General features: G+C 38.8%; 1 protein-coding gene across 5 annotated transcripts in view; it reads left to right on the forward strand.

Moving 5' to 3' along the window:
• The window catches only part of LOC149527898 (esterase/lipase/thioesterase family protein), a gene marked incomplete at its 5' end in the record, with an annotated part of 152,604 nt that overhangs the window by 21,596 nt on the left and 109,690 nt on the right, over positions 1-21,318 (forward strand). For all 5 annotated transcript variants that reach the window (XR_016359616.1, XM_089812033.1, XM_089812034.1 and 2 more), the window contains 2 exon segments: positions 10,380-10,464; positions 10,658-10,738. Coding sequence is in view for 4 of the 5 variants with exons in the window: in XM_089812033.1 (XP_089668159.1) it covers positions 10,380-10,464; positions 10,658-10,738 (166 nt within the window).

Genomic DNA, 21,318 nt, shown 5'->3' on the forward strand with positions numbered 1-21,318 from the left:
CTCCAACGCATTAGCCACCAGCTGAAGAGTAGTGGCAACTGCATGAGTCACCTTAAGGGTGAACTTTGAGAATAGGGAGAAGCCCTCCTGCACAACATTGCACCCGTCTTTGAGCTCCTGGAAATCCTTGTGGGTAACCTCCCCTTTTCCTCCGTTCCCAACTTTAAAGCCTTGCTGTTGACCAGAGTTTTGCTGCTATCTTGCACCACAAGATTTTTAGTGGGGGCCTTTACCAATCCATCTTTCTTAACCGGGGAGGAGATGGTGTCAGGGGAGTCAATCACAGTTTTGGAGTTCTCTTGGTTGTTAGTTGGAGGCTGGGAGATGGTGGCAGAGACATGGGTGGAGGGGTCCTTGATGAGATTGTCCACCTCAAAATCCCAAGTACCATCCAGTGTATCATCCCATTTCTCCACCTCTTTGTCCATCTCATCTTTCCCCTTCTCCTGGCCATCCCCCAAGTTTGTCACTCTCCTCAGAGTTAGTGTCATCCTCCTCCTGAGTGTGACTTGCCAATTGTTTAAATCTTCCATGGGTCTTAGCAATTCTTCTTGACCTTTTACCCCCACCAATTTCCTCATCTGAATCCCCAATTTCCACCTCCACCTTCTTTTCCATTTTAATTCTCTTATTAGTGGCCAGTTCCAGAGCCATCTTGTTCTTCCTATCCTTAACAGGGGTTTGGCTAGGGGAAGGCTGAGGGGTGGGGGCATAACTGCCACTCGCAAATTCAAAGTGCAGGGGAGCCCAAGAGGGGAGGACATTGTCAATTGCAATCATATAGGGCGGCAAAGGGCAAAGTGAAACTGGAAAAGATGAAACATGAGCTCTTTGTGAAGGATAGTGAAGTTGGCCCCTTTCTTCCTTTTTTATGTGTTATCCATCATAATCTCTTCAAGCACGTGCATAAAAAAAAAAGGAATGCAAACAAGCTCCCTGTTACAAAAATGGTTAAGAAGTGGGAAATGGTAAAAGTAATACACACTGTGTCCGTCTTCTAGCATTAAGTTTTTCATAATCATCAAACAAACATCATCCTAGGGTTCTGGCAGTTTATCGCTCCTAAAACCATCATGGTAATGGTCTGAGGCCTCATTGCCTCTAAAGGAACTAGTCATACTTGCCTCATCTGGCTCTTTCATAACCTTCTGCCATTTCCTACCAGTAATGTCTAGTCCTGTTGCTTTGGCAATAGACTCCTCATTCACTTGAAACGTAATGCCATTTATGGTTACATGCCTATCCTTCAACTAGCAATGTATTGTTGCGAATAGTTCTTGTCATAGTCCGCCATAACCTGCATGTAGGGGACAAACCCTCCTTCAACGGAATCCAAGTGGCTTGCCTCTTGGAGAAATCCTCCATTTTAGTGGGCTCCAATCTGTTCAAGTCCCCACCCATGTGAACAACTTCCTCAACGATATCCCCTTCCTCAATCATAGTGATTCTCATTTGCACCCAGAAAACTGCAAAGGCGGGGCTAGAAATGCAGTAACCAACAGTAAAAAAACTATCTTTCTTATGCTTCATGAGACTGCGAGTTCTAGAATGTACTTACCAGTTTAAAGTATCATTACAAGGGGTGTAAGAAATCCACACATAATACCTTAAAGATCTAGCCTTAGTCATAATGTGATTTCTTTCTGTAATCCTGCCATAAGGCCGAAAAATGAGGGCGCTAATTTTAAAGCCGGTATTATTAATTGCATCCCCTTCCCTGTGCCCTTTCATTAATCGATCCACATAATTAAACCTTGGGAAACGTCTTGTCAAAAATCAAGACGATCTTAACTATCATAATGATAGCAATTCTGCCAAATTGGCCCCTTCTCCAAAATTGGAAGGTCATCTAACTTGAATTAGAGGAGCCTTTTACCTACTAACGAGGGAATTTATAGAGTTAGGCAACGATTCAACACTCTTCTAGCTTTTTATGTTCTCCAAATCAAACCCCAATCCAACTAAGGCTTCTGCCACCACATTGCTTTCCTTGTAGGTGTGTGCTATAAGTCATAATGATCCAAGGTCGTGAGGTACTGCCATATGTCACCCAATATGTGACACAGGGCCCAACCAGGTTGAGTACTCCCTTGAACAGAGTTAATGATGAGTTTAGAGTCCCCCTCTATGGTTAGTCTTTTCACTTTTAATTCCACAACAAATTTTAGCTCCCAAAGTAAGGTAGTAGCCTCCACCACATTATTGGTTCCCTGACCTAAATGTCTCGAGTAGGCAACCAACACATCACCCTTTTCATTCCTTAATACACCTTTAGCTGCCGCTTGCCTCCCCCACGTAGCACCATCAAAATTTAGTTTGACCATGGACCCGGTGGGGGGAACCAACGGGAAACCAATTTTGAATTGTCAAAATTTTGGAAATCAGGGAGAATATTCCACTTCCTAGCAATATCCACCTTCCTGCACGAGGGTTCTTGTGGCACTTTAAATTGTGCTACCATAACATTCTCCGTGATGAGCTTTCTCAAAATCTCTCTCACCACTTCCTCACCCCTTTCGTCCTGAAAAACCTTGTTGTTTCTCTCCTTCAAAATACCACAACAAACATGTGGGGGGAGGAGATTCCAAAGGACTCTGAGGCATGGGTGGATGAAGGGGCAGAACCAGTTTTCCACGAATTGTTTCAAGCCTTTGTTCATGACTCAAACCATCAGAAATTTATATTAAAGAATAGGGGCACTCCAAAAAGACGTGAACGATACTTTCCTCTTCCTCGTAGAGGTAGCATTGGTTGGTTATTTGAATACCTCTCCTTTGGAGGTTTTCAATAGTGAGGATCTTACCATGCATGACTGCCGACTAGAAAAAAATTATTTTTGGCAGTAATTGTCTATTCTAGACCTTGCCCTAGTTGATCGAGGTTTGAGTATTCTCAAAAAAAAGCTGGTATGCAGAGCCAACCGAGAACCGACCATTAGTCCTCCTATCCCAAATCACCTCATCCCACTGGGCATGTATAGGGAGAGTGTGGTGGCACATCATTTCCTCCAATTCTTTAACAAGGGGATCCTCTCTATTAGGGATATCTAAGGTGGATAAACACTTTTATTTCCTTTGATTATCAATATAATCTTCCACCTTCGTTCCCACATTACTTTTTAAGGGTTCCTGGAGCTCACTGAACCCGCTATAGATGAGTGGTTTCCCCCCTATCCAATTGTCCTCCCAGAATCTTATTTTTTTATCGTTCCCAACCAGCCATTTCACACCCTTCTGTAAGAGGGGCCTGCATTTGGGGATGCTGTTCCAGATCTGTGAGCCATTAGAGAGATCATTATTAGAGAGGTTATATCTAAAGTGAGTGTTGTCTAGGTATTTAATTCTCACGATCCTTCCCCAATTGGTCTTATTTTCAACCAGTCTCCACACGACCTTGTTGAGTAGAGCCTTATTCATATCAACAATTCTTCTAATTCCCAGCACCCCCTATCTTTAGGTTTGCACACAGTCTCCCAATCGACGAGGCTCCATTTGTTTCTTTCCTCTGTGCTAGACCAAAGGAAGTTCCCTTGCAGTTTTTCAAGTTTATCCGTCATATTTTGGTTAATCTTGAGTATTGAGAGGAAGTATATTGGTATTCCTTGAAGAGCTGCCACTGGGAGTTGAAGTTTACCCACATTGCTTAATAATTTTCCCTTTCACCGAACCAGCTTTTTTTGCATTATCTCTAGAATAGAGTTCCAAAAGGTGGTAGAGACTTCCTTGATAGTTAGAGGAAGGTCAAGGTAGGTATCCAAGAGGATGTCCGATAGGCATTCGAGAATATTTTTAACCTTCACCTGCAAAACCTCAAGTGTATTAAAAAAACAAATCTAAATTTTAACCAGGTTAATTTGTTGACTTGAGCAATTCTCATAATTGGTGAGGAGGGTCCTCCAAGCCCTGACTTCCTGGATAGAGGATTCTCCGAAAAGAAAGTGCCATCCATAAATTGCTGGATAACCTTAGGTGTCAGAGTAGTCGCTGGCTTGATACCTTTCAAGCTACCTGAACCAGTCAACCTAGTAACCGACCTTCCTAACACTTCAGCCACCATAATGAAGAGGTAAGGGGAAAGAGGATCACCCTGTCTCAGATCTCTTCCAACATCAAAGTTACCCCAAGGAGTCCCATTAAGCAACAACTCAAATTGGGTAGTTTCCACCATAGTTCTTATGATATTCACAATGTTCTATTTGAACCCCACTTGTTCTAGGACATCATAGAGGAATGATCAATTGACTCTAATGTAGGCCTTGGAGATGTCGAGTTTGAGGGCCATACCTGGTCTTCCACTTTTGTCCACGAAGTGGATGATTGTATGTATGGTAATCACAACATCTAAAATTTGATGACCCGGGACAAACCCCTTCTGAGGACTCCCAATAACCATGTCCAGGAAAGGTTTGATCCTGTTAACTAACACCTTAGAGAAGACCTTATAGATGGTATTGCAAAGGCTGATTGGCTTAAAATCCCTTATGGTTCTTGGTGTTTGGATTTTAGGCACAAGGACAATAAAGGTTTTATTGATCCTACTTAGCATCCTCCCAGTTTTGATCATATCCCCAGTGGCCCAAATAAGTTCTTTTTTAATCACTTCCTAGAAGTGTTGGAAGAAGGTTAGCGGGAAGCCATCTGGGCCCAAAGCCTTGTAGGATTTCATAGAGAACACAGCGTTCTTAACCTCCTTTTCTGAGACTTTCTCCTTTAGCTTTTTATTTTCCTCACCCCCTAAGACAATTGGGATATTGTTGAGCATACTTCTCTTGATTAAATTGTTGCTCATCTCTTCTTCTCTTTTATTAGCATTTGTGAAGAAATCCACCACATGTCTTCCCATATCTTCTTGCTCCTTCGGGATCCTCCTTCCTTCCTTTTCGAGAGAGGTATTGGTATTTCTTTTTTTATGATTCGAGGCAGATCTATTGTAGAAGGAAGTATTCCTGTCACCTTTGGTCAGCTAGGAAATGCGGGACCTTTGCTTCCAAAAGATCTCCTTGCTAATAGTGTCCTTCCACTTCCTACAGTTCTCTTCAAGATTGGTAGCCTCAGTGACATCTCTTGCTACCATGGCTGATTGCAGCCTTTTGAGCTCCTCAAGCTCTATTTTTATTTTAAACACATCCCCAAAGGATCTTTTGGCCCAATCCTTAGCATTCCTCCTTACATTATCCAATTTATGAGTCAGCTAGAACATAGCAGCCCCATCACTTCCACCATTGTTCCATTTTATTCTTGAAATCAGGATGGGAGTGCCACACGATTTCATAGCTTAAGGTTTAGGCCCCCTTACAATCACATCCTCCCAATTGAACAAAATCAGGGAGTGCTCGGAAACAGTTCTTGAGAGATTGACTAGGGATGAGGGGATGATGTGAGGCCAGTCTCTTGAAGCTAGGAGTTGGTCCAACCTGACTTGGATCAAGTCCTGGCCTTTCTTGTTGTTGGACCAAGTAAAGGGGTTACCTTGCAGGTCCACATCCACAAGGTCACAGGTGTTAATGAAATCCAAAAGATCTTGCATACTCTCAGAGAAGTTATTGATCCCTCCAAGCTTTTTCAGAGGATAAAGTGGGGTGTTGAAGTCCCCCATGCACATCAAGCTTTTGTCCTTCAAGTTTTGCACCTTTCTTCCAACCCATTCCTAGACTTCCCTTCTACCAACCCTTGTATTCAAGGCATAAATGTTTACCAAATTCCACACTATTCTGTCAGTACTGAACTCAGTAATCATGTAGTTCTTTTCTTTGTGGATCTCACTGCTCTTCAGAACATTAGGATTCCACATAGTAGCTAAGCCCCTTGAAGCCCCTTCTGCTTTTGAGTGGAAGAAAGCAGCCCTAGGCCATATCTTATCAACCAACTTAGTAAAATTTTGGTCAGTCATCTTAGTTTCTTGAATGAGGATACAGTCAATCCTTTCCAAAACAATACATTGTCTAAGAGCATACTGTTTTTGGGCATTATTCAACCCCCTAATATTCCATGAGAGGAATTTCGTTTCTTACCTTTCTTAATTTTCTCCAGTGTAAGTTGTCTTCCACTGGCAACTTCCCTTGTTGCTTGCTTTGTACGAGTTGTTCTACTATTAGGACGACCCACTGAGGTAGCGACCCCCCCATCTGGTTTCTTGAAACACTTGTTTGGGGAGAGGATGGGGTTGAGAGAGCCATCTTTCCCTTAGCCACCACAATGCTTCTCATGACTTTAGCCACCGCTTCCTCAGGAGACACCAATTTGAGTCTTTTTGGGGTAAAGATCCCCCAGTGGCCCATCGTATCAGGATCCCCATTGTTAGCACCCCCCCCCCCCCCCCCACCATCATTAGTGGTACGGATTTCTTGGTAGGAGTCACCAACACTGTGGTCTGAACCATAGCTAGGGAATCCAAGGTCACCAAAGACTCTCTGATCGAGCTCACTTGACCCCCAATAGAAGCTTTGCTAGTAGAGACCTCCTCCTTGTAGTCCTCAACCAATACCACCAATACCGTGCGGTCACCACCAGGGTTTCCAATTTCACCTTCTTCCGGGTCATGATCGACAATACCCTCTACCACAATGGGGTAATTCAGTAAATCATCTATCTCCTTCCTAAATGGGTATTCCTCCATATCCGTCCCTTTCTTCACTTCCACAAACGATACCTTAATCAACTTATTAGCTGCCTCATCCTTGCCTTGCTCGAAGCTTGCCATTGGCAACTTCCCGCCTGAGCTATTCTTCTTACCTTCAATAACTACTCGCATAGGAGTAGCTGAAGGTTCCCCTAACATAGTAGAGTCTTTAACAATGCCAGGCGAGTCCACCTTTTGTTTGTCCTTCAGGGCATTGCAAGCCGTCAACAGATGGCCAAAACACCCACATTTTTGGTAGTACAGGCTGGCATTCTCATATTTAATCGATTGGACCCTCTTACCCCCACTTAGAGGACAACATGACCGTGGTCAGGAGAGTCCTATTAATGGTAACATTCACACGGAATCTAGCAAAGACCAATCTATATTTAAGCAAGGTTACCTAGTCTGCTGCAACAAAATGTCCTCCAATGCATCTCAAGATCTCATCCTAGAATTCCAGTGGCAATCCTGGCAAGTGGAACCACACCAGGGCCAGACTTTGGAGTTCCAGACTGGCATCAAAACTAGGGTACCATTTTGCTAGGGCCTGACAATGTTTTCCATAGTACCATGTCCCTAAGAGGATAGCTGCCAGATCCCTAGCAGCCGTGAAGCGGAAGTAGAAGAGGCCACTGGGCATGGCCGAGACACTAACACTTCCCTTCATGGACCATTTCTGTGCCACCCACTTCCTAGTCATCTCAATCGATGGCCTGAAGGAAATGAAATGACCCACAACACAATGTTTGAGGGAGGCATTAGCGTTGTCTACAACACTAATAGGGAAAGAAATTTCTGGTCCTGTGATACTATGGGTGACCTTGGGATCCTCAAGATTGTTGTTTCCCTCCTTGTCACCAACAAGAACATCTTTCCACCCTCCCTTGGGGGGGGGAGGTAATGGACCCAGCCTCACGAGCAGAGTCAACATCGCAAAACCAACAAAGGGGGTGCAGAAGTCCTGGACAAACCCAACACCATACCTGACAAAGCGGGAGAATCTTCTTCGTGAAGATCTAGCACCATATGCAAGTCTGGGCACACCAGGGCCTCCAGCATGCTCGGGCCCTCTAGGGCCATGGCAGTTCAAAATTCAAAACTTGGAAAGAGCGGGAAAAGTTGCAGAGTGAGTTTCTATGAACATGTTGGAGTATTTGTTTTATATATATATATTTATATATATATATATATAAGTTGGAGCTGTAAGAAGGATTTCAGTTCCAGTGATCTCTCAGTTATCTCCAATTTGTTTTCCTTTAACATAGCTGCTTGGAACTGTAACAAGCAAACAAGAAATCCTAAATATGTTCTTTGGAATTGAACATGATTAGATGGAACTTGTTTTCCTCTTGTAGATGGAAGAAATTCAGGAAATTAAGTACAAAATTATTCCTCTTCTCAACAACATTCTTCATCCATATGTTTTCTTGAAAATGAATCCTTCTATGAACATGTTATAATTTGTTATTATTGCAGCATAAGTTGGAAATTGATAAATTGCAAGACAGTTCTGAATTTTTAATTGTGGTGGGAGTCATTGCATTTCTTTTTTCATTATTTCATATTTGCAAAAAAAAATTCAGAACTTGGTAATTGGCATTAATTGCTGCTAGTATTTACTTGTATAATCCAATACTTGAGTTATGCACAATCAACACTCCGAAGTTGCAAACTAATGAATTATCCAAATTACATATTGTTGTGGAGGACAGCTGGGCTTATTACAGAGCTTGCTTGCGAAGTGTTTGACAAAATGTCAAACAATTGATTATTAGAGAAAATTTGTGTTTGTCTATTTATAACATGTTGTGGTTATTACAATTTTGAACATAAATTTGTTTTGGTTTATTTCTATGATTTTATATTGAATTATCAATCCTTAGCCGTGTTTTCTGTTTTTTTATTGAATTATCAATCCTTGGCTGTGTTTTCTATTTTTTGCATATCTTGGGCGAATAATTCATATGTATTTTGCACTTGGCTGTGTTTTCTATTTTTCGCATATCTTGGGCCAACTATGGTTTTTTTTTGCACTTTTAATAATTCATATGTATTTTGCACTAATGTGAGAAACCCTGCTGATTTTTTTTGGAAAACTGTTGTAGCTGAACCCTGAACCAGCAACCTACATGATAAATGGTTCATTTTCAAGAAAACATATGGAAGAAGAATGTTGTTGAGAAGAGGAATAATTTTGTACTTAATTTCCTGATTTTCTTCCATCTACAAGAGGAAAACAAGTTCCATCTAATCATGCTCAATTCCATTCCATCTAATTATGTTCAATTCGAAAGAACATATTTAGGATTTCTTGTTTGCTTGTTACAGTTCCACACGGCTATGTTAAAGGAAAACAAATTGAAAATAAATGAGAGATAACTGGAACTAAAATCCTTCTCCAGTCAATGAACGCTCACAACTAATATCTTCTCTATTCCTTATTTTTTCTTTAGGCGGGACCCTTGGGAGAGTGTGGAATTAGATGAACTTATTTTGTTTGGCTTAATGGGGACAACTTCACTGCATACCTGTGTCCTCTTGGGGACAGAGGTCAGCTGATGCATCCCTGTGGTTTATCTGCCTTTACACATTTACAATACTAACATTTTTAGTCTGTTTTTTCTTGTAATATTTTTTGTTCTCTTTTCCCTGTCAATGGAATGATTGCCATGATTTCTGTGATCAAAAGTGCAGTTGTCCTTGTTATTTACAGTATGGAAGGTTCAGTTGCTGTAACTTTTTGTGGACAGGGTTAATGGTTCCTTTAAAACCAGCTTACTTTAGTCAAAACTAACCACACAACACAAAAGGCATAAGAAAACAGTTCCTGCCTTTCATTCCTCACCCAAAACTGCATTGTCGGTAATTGCTCAGGGCTGCACGTTTGATGATATTGGTACTTTTAAAGAAATATGATGATTTGTATTTAGTTTACAAGTCATTGCAGATTTCATCGCCCAATATTGCTGTGTTTTGAAGGTAAAACTGTTGTGGTTTTTTTAATATCATTTTATATTGAATTCTCAATTATTAACTTTGTTTTCTTTTTAATTTTACATATCTTGTGCAAAGAATGGATATTTTTTACACTGATGACAACTTTTATATATTATGTACTGCTGTATGAGACCAAGCTTAATTTTTTTTTCTAGCAAACTGCTGTTCCTGAGCTCTGAACCTGCACCTGGACCTAAACCAGCAACTTAGGTGAGAAGTGATTCATTCTCAAGGGAAAATATGTAAGAAGAATGTTGTTGAGGAAAGGAATAATTCTATACTTGATTGTCCCGATTTCCTTGCATCTACCAGTGGAAAAAGAGTTCCATCTAATAATGTCCAATTCCAAATATTCAGAATTTCTTGTTTTTTTTTTAACAGTACTAAGCAGCAATGCTAAAGAAAACAAATTGGAGTCATGAGAGATCACTGGATGTGAATTCCACCTCCAGCCTATAAACAGTCACAACTAGTATCCTTTCTATTCCATATTTCTTCTTTAGGCGGGATTTTTGAGAGAGAGTGGAATGGGACGCCCTTAATTTGTTTGGTTTAATGGGGACAAGCTCACTGCATACCCCTGTCCTCTCGGGGACAGAGCTCTGGTGATGCATCCCTGTGCTTTATCTGCCTTTAGCCATGTACAAAACTAATATTTCTTGTCTGTTTTTTCTTGTTATTTGTTGTATTTCTTATCACTATAAAAAGTGTGATTGCTACCATGTTTGTGACAAAATTGCGGCTGTCTCTGGTTTTTACAGCATGGGCGGTTCAATTGCAGTTCACCTAGCAAGGAAGCAGGTTCTTTCAAGTTTGGCAGGGCTGGTGGTTGTAGATGTAGTTGAGGTGTGCTTTCTCCACATCAGTTTTATTTTATGTGGTCTTTGAGCGAAGTCCTGTCCAGATTTTTTCAAGTTATACAATGTGATTACTGCTCATATGGATCACTTTATTTCTATATAATGTGAGCATGAATTTTGTGGAATTGTATGTGGAGATAGTTGGAAGGGAGGACTTACTTTTTTTGAACAACTTTCAGGGAACTGCAATGGCATCTTTAGTTCATATGCAGAAAATTCTTTCCAACAGGCCATTACATTTTTCATCAATTGAGAAAGCTGTGAGTTACTTCTTGCCTTCCGAAACATGGTTGTGTGCAATACTGGAAGATTTTTCCGTAATGCATATATTTTTTCAACTTCTGCAAATACTGCAGTTATTCTGGTAGTAGACATGTTTTTTTCATTTTAGATATGAATAACATAAATGGGTCAACAAAAATTCATTACCCTAACTTCAAGTACCATACATTTTTATGAAGTTGTAGCAGGAAAAATAATTCTTATATGCCATGAATCTGACAAGAACATGACATAGCTATTGAGCCCAAAAAAGAAAAACAAAAGATCTTTCAAATGACAATCACTTGATAAATAATTCTCTTCCCAAGCATTAAGACCTCTAAAAAATTGAATTTTACTTATTTACTCTTGCTTGTTCTTACTTAACCAAATTAATATTTAATAATTTGGGTTGCTTTTAGCTTCTGTTCAGGTAGTTGCACCTACCTGGTTTTGCTCTTGCCTATATAAGCAAGGCTTTGTTGTACATGTAATATATCATCTTTTATATCAATTCAATTATTATTGAATCAATCATTCTATCTCACTCTGTGCAATTTCTTGCTCAAGCATTCTCTGGTAGTTGTCCATCCTCTTGATTTGATCCCCGAGGTTAGCAGCTTCTTGATGGCTCCCCTTAACTTTCCTAATGGTATCAGAGCCTGAACCAAGGAGATTCAAGTCCATATTGGAGAATTAAGTAGCTAGAGAGATTAATCACATAGGCATCAATCTGTGTCTTCATCCAAAATGACATGCATGAGTCTGTGCCTTAGTGAGTTTTGGATGGGACGGTATTATTATTTTTTTGAATTACCATTCTCTGATGGCTGCTCTCTTCCCAAGGTGTTTTTTCTTTCTGTATTTTGTTGACTGTTATAGTTTAGTAAAAGCACCAAACTGCATATGCATTGGTCGTTCTCCTTTTTGATTTGTGTTTGGTTTGTGGTCTTTGTGATTTTCCTTAGGAAGACTTCAATTTCAAACTTGTGATTGGCTTGTATTTCATCTTAGCTGGGATCTGCATAATTTTATTGATGCCTGCAATTTAATTTTGGAGCCCAATCTTGTCAAATTTGCCTGCAGACGTTTCCATTTTTTGGTTTGACTGCGTTCCTTATTGGTTATTGCATCAAATGCCACTTTTGTTTGGTCCACAGAGTATTAGATTGGTGGAGTAGCCTGATTTTAGAGGCATCGGTACTACTTATGGGCAGCACATACTGTTTTTTACAGATATTACCTTCCGTGGCCTAGTTGCCTGGAGCCATTGCATTCTGCATGTTAGTTATTGCAAATAATTCTTCTTCCCAAGTTGCACTTATGGAGGGTTTTGGAGTAAATAGGAGTTTCACTTATTTACTCTTTGCTTAAGCTTATTGAGGAAAATCAATATTTACTAATCTAGGTAGTCTTTAGTTTTTGTTCAGATAGTCGCACCAACCTATTTTTTCTGTTGCCTATATAAGCAAGGTTTTGTTGTACACGTAATATATTATCTTTAATATCAATTCAATTACTTTTGATTTAATCATTCTACCTCTCTCTCTATGCAATTTCTCACTCGAGCTTTCTTTGATGGTTGTCATCTCCTGGTTTGATCCCTGAAGTCTGCAGGTTCTTGATGGCTCCCTGCACTTTCCTACAACACCAACCAAACAATTATCTGAAACAAAGTATAATAATGATCCTTAAGATGCTTCCTTCTAGCAGAGACCAACTTATTTTTTATGAGAAGTCATGGCATAGAAGAATTTTAAAATGTTAATGACCATCTATTATATAATTCAGGTAGAAATTGAAAAAAAAGAAGCTTAAAATCTATTAATATCTTTTTTTTTTGGCCTTGAGGCTGAATCACAGATTTCAAAGCATACATATTGAAGAAAACAAGAACAAAATTCAATACAAGGTACAAAAAAGATAACAATCGCTATAGAATGAAATAGAGTCATTATATTTGCCACAAAACCGTCTATGTTGCAAAGATCATATATACCATTGTTCTCTCAATTTTTTCATATTGAATGATGTGTTAGCTTTATCTTGAGCATTTTGTAAATGAAGTCTATTGTTATTAATTTCAAGTCTTCGTATTATGCATGCATCAAATGTAAGCTGACCAGTAATCAACTCAGCAGATGTAATCACAGATGATTGTTAAGTAATTCATCCAAATGTTTAATTATCCATGAACCATGATATCTAAAAGGGAGACTTAATTTAAGATGAAACCATGATTGAATTGGGATCATTGCAGTGAGTTCCTCATGCTATGGGCATTGCATCTGCCACTGGTGATTTCCTGGCAATGTCATAATCAGTGATATGGGAATCGGACTCACCTCTTACTCGGAAAGTCAAAATTGGGCTCGGATTTGCACTCGGCGACCAGACTCATCCAGGACTTGGAAAATTAGAACACCCATGAAATTCAAAGATTTTAAAGGAATTAAAGAGATTTTCATGTATCATTCAGTCCATTAACATCAAATACACAATAATTGAGATAAATAGAAGCTACTTAACACTGATACAAAACTTTGCATAGATCACATAAGGATAAAAGTGAATTTCTACAAGAAAAAAACTGAATAACATAATATGAAGTTAAATATAGTGTCACTATCAAATGTCTACAATAAATGAAATCCATGGAATCAAAAGTTCAAAACATATATTAAAATCCCAGCTAGAGTGTAGAAGACTAAGGCTCATAGTCGCCTATGCCCTCCTACGAATACGCCTAAGATAAGTGATGGAAGACTCTAGAGCCATCCTCTCTCCTTGTGTTTGAGGTTGAACTTCAGGAGCATCCTCATTGTCATCCACACCCACATAATCATCATCATTAGACTCATATCCGTCACTCCTAGCTTCGGGTCCTGCACTGTAGCCTCTTTGACTGCCATCGCTATTGCCTCTGCCTCCCAATCCACCTAATCAACCCACTCCATGTCTTCATCACCGAAGACAGGATTAACAATCTTTGTGTTCCACTCTATATGTGGATCAACAATCTCTAATACAATTGGTGATATATCGGTGCCCTAGATTTGTCTATGGAGATAGCAAAGGTTGTAGTGAACAAACTACAAAGACAAGTTCATTCAATTTTTGCACAAACAATAGAAATGCAAGTAAGTTTGTAGAAGCCTCCTCCAATGCTTTCTTTAGCTCCTCTCAATACTTAAGTGCAAGCTACAAAGTTGCACAAACAATCAACAATCGAAATGGGAGAGCCAACCAGCTTGCTAATTTCTCTCTCAAAACCCCAATACTCTTCTCTAACTCTTTTCTCTCTATCACAAGCTTTAACAAAGGATGGAATGACCTTTTTAGGTAAAATAGATGTTATACAAAGCACAAACAATTCACTCAACGCTTTATTTTATTATTTTTTGCACTTTGAGTCATGCTGCTAGAGTGAGTCTAGAGCTTGGGACCCTGTGAGTCAGGAGAGTCCTTGGACTTGGCGAGTCCATGCCGAGTCCGCCGAGTCTGAGTCCAGAGGCCATTTTTCTCGGAAATGTGGACTTTGGTTCGAACTCCCAGAGTCCCGTAACCATGGGCATAATAGATATTTGACATTGATCTTATGCTGATAATATGCAATTATTTTAATGAATTTTCTGTTGATTGATGGTGTATACTTTGTTTATAAAATATGAGCTTTTTAACTTTTTAGTGAATTTATGCTGAAGAAATGCATTATGCTTAATTTTTTTTGATGAGGACAAACCATGTATTTATAGAGTTAATTATGGTTTACATCCAAGAAGGTTGACACAAATAGAAGTCAAAGTAAGAATAATGTACAGATAACTAGAAATGCGGTTAATTGTTGGAATAGTTGCAAAGGACAGATAGAAATAAATATCAAGGTAGGTGGATAGCAAAAAATAGTTGTAATAGGTAGATAGCAATAGCTAAGGTAGATGGATAGCTGGAACAATTGTGAAGGATGGGTGGGAATTAGTTATGTAATATCCCTTTTCGGATATTTACTAAAACCCTTGATATAAAACTTACAAATTTTAAACTGAACAGTAAACCAATATTTGATATAAATTCCAAAACTTAAATTGACTTTATAACCAGCAGATATGCATATGAGAAAACTCAGAAAAATGTGTTCATTTTCTCCAATATTCAAAAGTACATATTTAAACCAACAATTAATACAAATAGTTGCCAAATAACGTTACTGTATTATACAACAGCAATACAATAACATGTAACAATCCAAATAATCCAATCTTATAAACAAAAATAACAGTCAGATAGGCAAATGCAGATAAAACCTATAAGAAGGCTAGGTTTGCGTCCAACTTCCAAAAGCTTCTTCAAGGGTTTGCACCCTCAAAGAGATAACCAGTAATTGTTTCCAGCTCCCAGATTAATATTTGTTTTGAATCTTATATTTTTCATTACATCCCATGTGGAGCCTATTGTACCTTTATCACTTTTCCCAATGTGATGCACGCTTTTTTAAGCAATGTGGGATAAAACACTTTTTTGTCCTTTAGTCACTTAAGTGAATTAGTACTTTTTAAAATAAAGTGACAAGTTAAATGAACTTTAAAAGTCACTTAGTCAGTAAACCATATAATCATTAGGCATTAAAATAACTGACCAAATGAACTCAGACAAGTGCGTGCAATAGCTCGTTGGAAAGCTCTCGGCAAGACGCTTCCAAACCAACATTGAGGTGCCGCAAATACTGTGCTCTGTATACTTACTAAAAATAGTAAGCATCCGGTTAGCCTGCCAAAACTGCTTTGATGAGTCTGAAATTGGAAATGTCTAGGCCAAACCTTGAACTGAACCCCGTAAAGAACCTTTTTGCCCCTGAAACTTAGGCGAAGTGAGCCGGTATACAGAATTATAATGTCTCAGAAAAAGGGGACATTACAAAGCCTCCCTTCTCAAAGATTGCTTGCCCTTGAGCAATCCGCTCATACTTGCAGAAACTAAATGCCAGGATCCCATACTCGCCTTGAGAATGAGATTCTACTCCTTAGCCGATGTAACCCGACATGCATCTTCCCAAATCCAGAATAGTGAAACAGTGCAATAGGAATCGATGTGCCAAATAACTGAATGCTAGGATCTCAAGGCCAACCATTAAGGGACACCAACTGCCATGTGTTGCTGCCTTGTGTACCAAAACCCTTAGTCAGAATGAATGCCTCCCTCCATGAGTGACCTTGTGAGTCTCTATTGTCACGAGATGATGGGAGCTCGGCAATATACCAATATCCACCCCAAGATGATAATGACCAAACTCTCCTCCTAGCTCCCCGATTAAAGGCAATACATAGGGATGCTCCCCTTGGGTCCCAAGTGAGAACTCGTGCATTGTTTGAGATACCACTAACCAGCTCCTATAATATCTGTACCAATGACAATGATAGATCTGGCCAATCTAACTCCACTACTATATCCCTCTAGTGAAAATGGAGTAATCCTAATCTCTGGAACTCTGATGTGTTAGAAAGCTGAAACACACAGATCATAATCCTGTGACTGTGTAACAACACAACATAATCCACCAGATGTAAGATACTATTAACACCTGGATACTTGATCACCCAATCAACATGATCCTGGATAAAGGGAAGAGTGGTTGGTGAATCACCAACATCATGAAGGCTAACATTGTCTTCAAGATATTGCTGAATAAAAAATGTAGACACCTCATGAGGAACGTAGGATAATGTGTGTTCTCCCCACTTATCTGCAAATAACTTACTGACCTTTGAAGGCCGAATAGAATCAACGAAAATACTACTAACATATGCAGGCAAATCACTGATAGCTGGAATATACCAACAAGTACAATCACCAATCAACAAGTAGGCCATGGCCATCCCATAAGAGCTGGGTGATAAAACTTTGGGTAAGCTGAAAAATCCCTCAGAGCATGTTAAAGATAAATCTGAACTTCTACCCCACCATAAGTACTCTCGCTTATGTCAAAGTCTTCATAAAAGGATGGATCACCATTAATTGAAATCTCTGAATTATCTTCACTTGTTGTATCACTAACCATGTGCTCCTGTGAAAATGTACAGCTGCTGTCATAAAAATCAGAATTTTCAGACTCATCAACTTGCCGATCCATAGAATTTGTCATCATAGAAAGTCTTAGATGGGGAACACGTGATTGAATCACATTGTTTGCCTTCACACCTACCTAGTTTATGAATTCCTTCAATGATTTGCATGATTTCTTGTACCCTTGAACCCCGGTTATCTTCTTCATGAGTGACTGCCCCACTCGTTTGATTTTCAGCTTTGTGGATGGAGTAATGCGTTAAGCTCAATTGAAGGCATAGCTTATCTACTTCATTCTCCTTCGCCTTTCCAAATTTTATGGCTAGATCTCTATCCATTAATAATTGCAAGTAATCATATTTTATCATTTTCAAAGTTTCAAAAATAATATGTAAGAGAGGACTTGTGACACCACATACACTACCATGTCTCTCTTCTATCACAATCTTCCGCATGAGATCCTCAACCAATTTGAAAGAATCATCCATCCTTGTCAACATTGAACAATCTTGTCCTCTTTGACCAAAAGCATATCCAATAAGTCAAGGAGCGATAATGGTTTTTGACCACCTTCTTCGAACACAAGTGGGCTGCTCTCCATAGAATTTTTTGATTTTTCATCACCTAGGGGAACAACTTTTTCAGATATGTCCTCTAACTCAACATGTGCTAGGTCCTCTATCCTGCCAACATTGCGGTCCATTTGCTTCCTCTCAAAATCTGACATAATTTCCAGCCTAGTATCACCATAAAATTTATCCAAGTTAATTTCCATGTCACCAAATAAGATGTTGGTGTTTTCCACGTCTAAACAAGATGGGGAGTTGCCAATGTTGGCGGTTTGGTCAACTCTTCTACATGGGCCATCAACATGCTCATCAGAAGGACTAGTGTAAACAGCTCCATAAGATACTTCTGTCTCCCAATTACTTGTTGGTAAACTTGTGCCATTATTAGTATTTTGCATATTATCATGTGAAGGTTGCTCTTCTTTTTTAGTACTACTATCCAGTTGATTGATATCTTCCCTATGCAAATTCCTGAATCTATCCTTTGCAAGGAGATCTCAAGCCAAATCATAGCATTTGTTTCTTATCATAACCATCTTGTTTTGCAGCTCTAGTTGAAGGTCCACATAATTAATGAAAGGAAATTCTTTTTGAAGTTTTGATGGAAATTTGTTATAATCATTGTACAATTTCCTTACTTAGGTTTTAATATCGAGTTGGAAGTCTTGTCCCACTTCCTCTACCATGTAGCTTTTCAAGTGCCTGTGTTGGACCCAATCTTGTTTCATATCATCTATCAATCATTTATTGAGCCAACTTCTTTAAATAAATGAATGAAACAAGCTCCTCTTTTCCTACTCATTTACTGTCCTGAAATTGCTGCTCAAACTGTTCATTTTGGGCTTGCAACTTCAAGGATTGCCATAGTTAAATCAGAGGACCGCCTTCATGCTTTATTTCTGCTTACCCACTGTGATGTGCAATTCTTTGTGCACAGACTCTTTGACAATTGGAATTCCAGTGAGTTAGTTGTTCCTTTGATTATCCTTGCTGCTCCAACATGAATGATTTATTATTTGTTTCTCCTTTGGCTTCTATACCATTTTATTGTTTCCCTCACTTGATGCCCTTACCATGATCTCTTCCAATAAAATTGTACAATTGGCAAATTTATAAGATATTGGTGCCCCAAATAGCATATTAGAAATCAAAACACAATTATTAACCACAAACTGCTAGGAGAGAAGGGTACGATCATCAAGAGGTGTTCAACATGTTTTGGATGATGGTATGACTAGCAAAATCACCTTCTCAAATTGCCTCAAACACACAGCATCAAAATCTCTATATTTTGAAAGTAATCGCATCAAAATACTTGCAACTAGAATGCCTCAGAATCATCCATTGTTTAGGGTTCCCCTAAAATTGCAGCAGGTTTTCTATTGTTTGCAGGGTGGAAGAATGCTTATTTTATGAGTTTTACAAAATTTATGTTACTGCTCGGGCCCCTGTTGAACCAGCCACCAACCTTTATATTAGAGTTGCACCGTTTTCAAATTTCCAAATTTATGTATCCTCCTCCTAGTGAGATTTAAGTAAGTTTGGAGCTCTCTGGTGAAGGCATATCAGCATATGTTCATTGTTGGTTTGTTTGTGTGAGTCCACATAACTTTCTTGAAGTGGGTAAGCTCCTCTTGCCAGATGTCCATTTTCAAGCATGTTAAAAAACAATGAGGAATATTTTCATACTTCGGTGATTGTTCCACTCTGTCCAGATTTATGATTAGCCTAATATGAAGAGGCTTATCAAGATCTACATTTACACAGATTTGCACAGTTTATAATTTTTGCATTTCTACTTCTTGGAAGCCATGAAATAAACTCCTGGTAGGAGCTAACATACAATAACAATGCAAGAACTACTACAATAGACGCACTGCTGAGAAAGTTGTAGTAAGCTGCAAGAAGGAATAATGATACTGTAATTCCACTAATGCTTCCAATCAGCCACCTACCAAGCTGGTCAACTTTCCAGACAAAAACTCCAGTCATCAGCAACTGTGTTTAGGAGAGTGCCATGAAGTGTTTTAGTCTTCTTTACATATACAACCCATATTTTCCAAACGTATGCCAAGGAAGCCGTTGATGTTACAGAGAACCTGTATGCTTCTAACTCACGATGCCTTGCTAGATGGCTGACTCCCTTTCTTACTGCTGTGACACCCTACGTTGTTGGGGGATGTTGACTGCTCATGTAAGATGATTTCCGACCAGTATGACAACTCACTATTGGAGCTGTGAGTCACTGATCCATCCCACTACTCTTTATTACCCTGAGGCCATGGACCATCTGTTTGGGCCTGTTCACTTGGCGCGGCAACGCAACTATTTCCCTTGTCTTGTCACTGTTGGGGAATCACCAGTTTCCAAGCCACATTAGGAGTGAAAACGTCCTACAGAGACAATGCAACTGGGACCTGAAGGGATGCAACTTGCCGCTGAAATGTATCTGACTCTTGTTATATTAAAACTATCCCTCCGCTGAAATATATCCGAGTCTAGAGGCCATTTTCCTTGGAAATGTGTACTTTGGTTAAGATTCGCAGAGTCTCATAACCATGGGCATAATAGATATTTGACGTTGATCTTATGTTGATAATATGCAATTATTTTAATGAATTTTCTGTTGATTGATGGTGTATACTTTGTTTATAAAAATATGAGCTTTTTAACTTTTTAGTGAATTTATGCTAAAGAAATGCATTATGCTTAATTTTTTTTGATGAGGACAAACCATTTATTTATAGAGTTAATTATGGTTTACATCCAAGTGGGTTGACACAAATAGAAGTCAAAGTAAGAATAACATACAGATAACTAGAAATGTAGTTAACTGTTGGAATAGTTGCAAAGGACAGATAGAAATAAATGTAAAGGTAGGTGGGCAGCAAAAAATAGTTGTAATAGGTAGATAGCAATAGCTGAGGTAGATGGACAGCTAGAACAATTGTGAAGCATGGGTGGGAATCAGTTATGTAATATCCCTTTCCAGATATTTACTATAACCCTTGATATAAAACTTACAAATTTTAAATTGAATAGTAAACCAATATTTGATATAAATTCCAAAACTTAAATTGACTTTATAACCAGCAGATATGCATACGAGAAAACCGAGAAAAATGTGTTTATTTCCTCCAATATTCATAATTACATATTTAAATCAGCAATTAATACAAATAGTTGCCAAATAATGTTACTATATTATACAACAACAGTACAGTAACATGCAACAATCCAAATAATCCAATCTCATAAACAAAAATAACAGTCAGATTGACAAATGTAGATAAAACCTGTAAAAAGGCTAGGTTTGCGTCCAACCTCCAAAAGCATCTTCAAGGGTTTGCGTCCTTGAAGAGATAACCAGTAATTGTTTCCAGCTCCCAGATTAATATTTTTTTAAAAATATTATATTCTTCATTACATCCCATGTGGAGCCTATTGTACCTTTATCACTTTTCCCAATGTGATGCACGCTTTCTTAAGCAATGTGGGATAAAACACTTTTTTGTTGTTTAGTCACTTAAGTGGACACAGTACCTTTTTAAATAAAGTGACAAGTTAAATGAACTTTAAAAGTCACTTAGTTAGTAAACCATATAATCATTAGGCATTAAAATAATTGACCAAATGAACTCAGATAAGTGCGTGCAATAGCTCGTTGGAAAGCTCTTAGTGAGACACTTCCAAACCAACACTGAGGTGCTGAAAATACTGTGCTCTCTTTACTTACTAAAAATAGTAAGCATCCGGTCAACCTGCCAAAACTGCTCCGATGGGTCTGAAATTGGAAATGTCTAGGCCAAATCTTGAACTGAATCCCATAAAGAACCTTTTCGCCCACGAAACCTAGGCGAAGTGAGCCGGTACACAGAATTATAATGTCCCAGAAAAAGGGGACAGTACAAGTTAACTATTAACAATTCTGTATCTTGATAAGTAGGAGA

Source organism: Cupressus sempervirens, unplaced genomic scaffold (assembly GCF_028749045.1).
Source record: "Cupressus sempervirens isolate cs-2001-9-10 unplaced genomic scaffold, ASM2874904v1 CseChr00c100012_05, whole genome shotgun sequence".
Taxonomy (NCBI): Eukaryota; Viridiplantae; Streptophyta; class Pinopsida; order Cupressales; family Cupressaceae; genus Cupressus; species Cupressus sempervirens.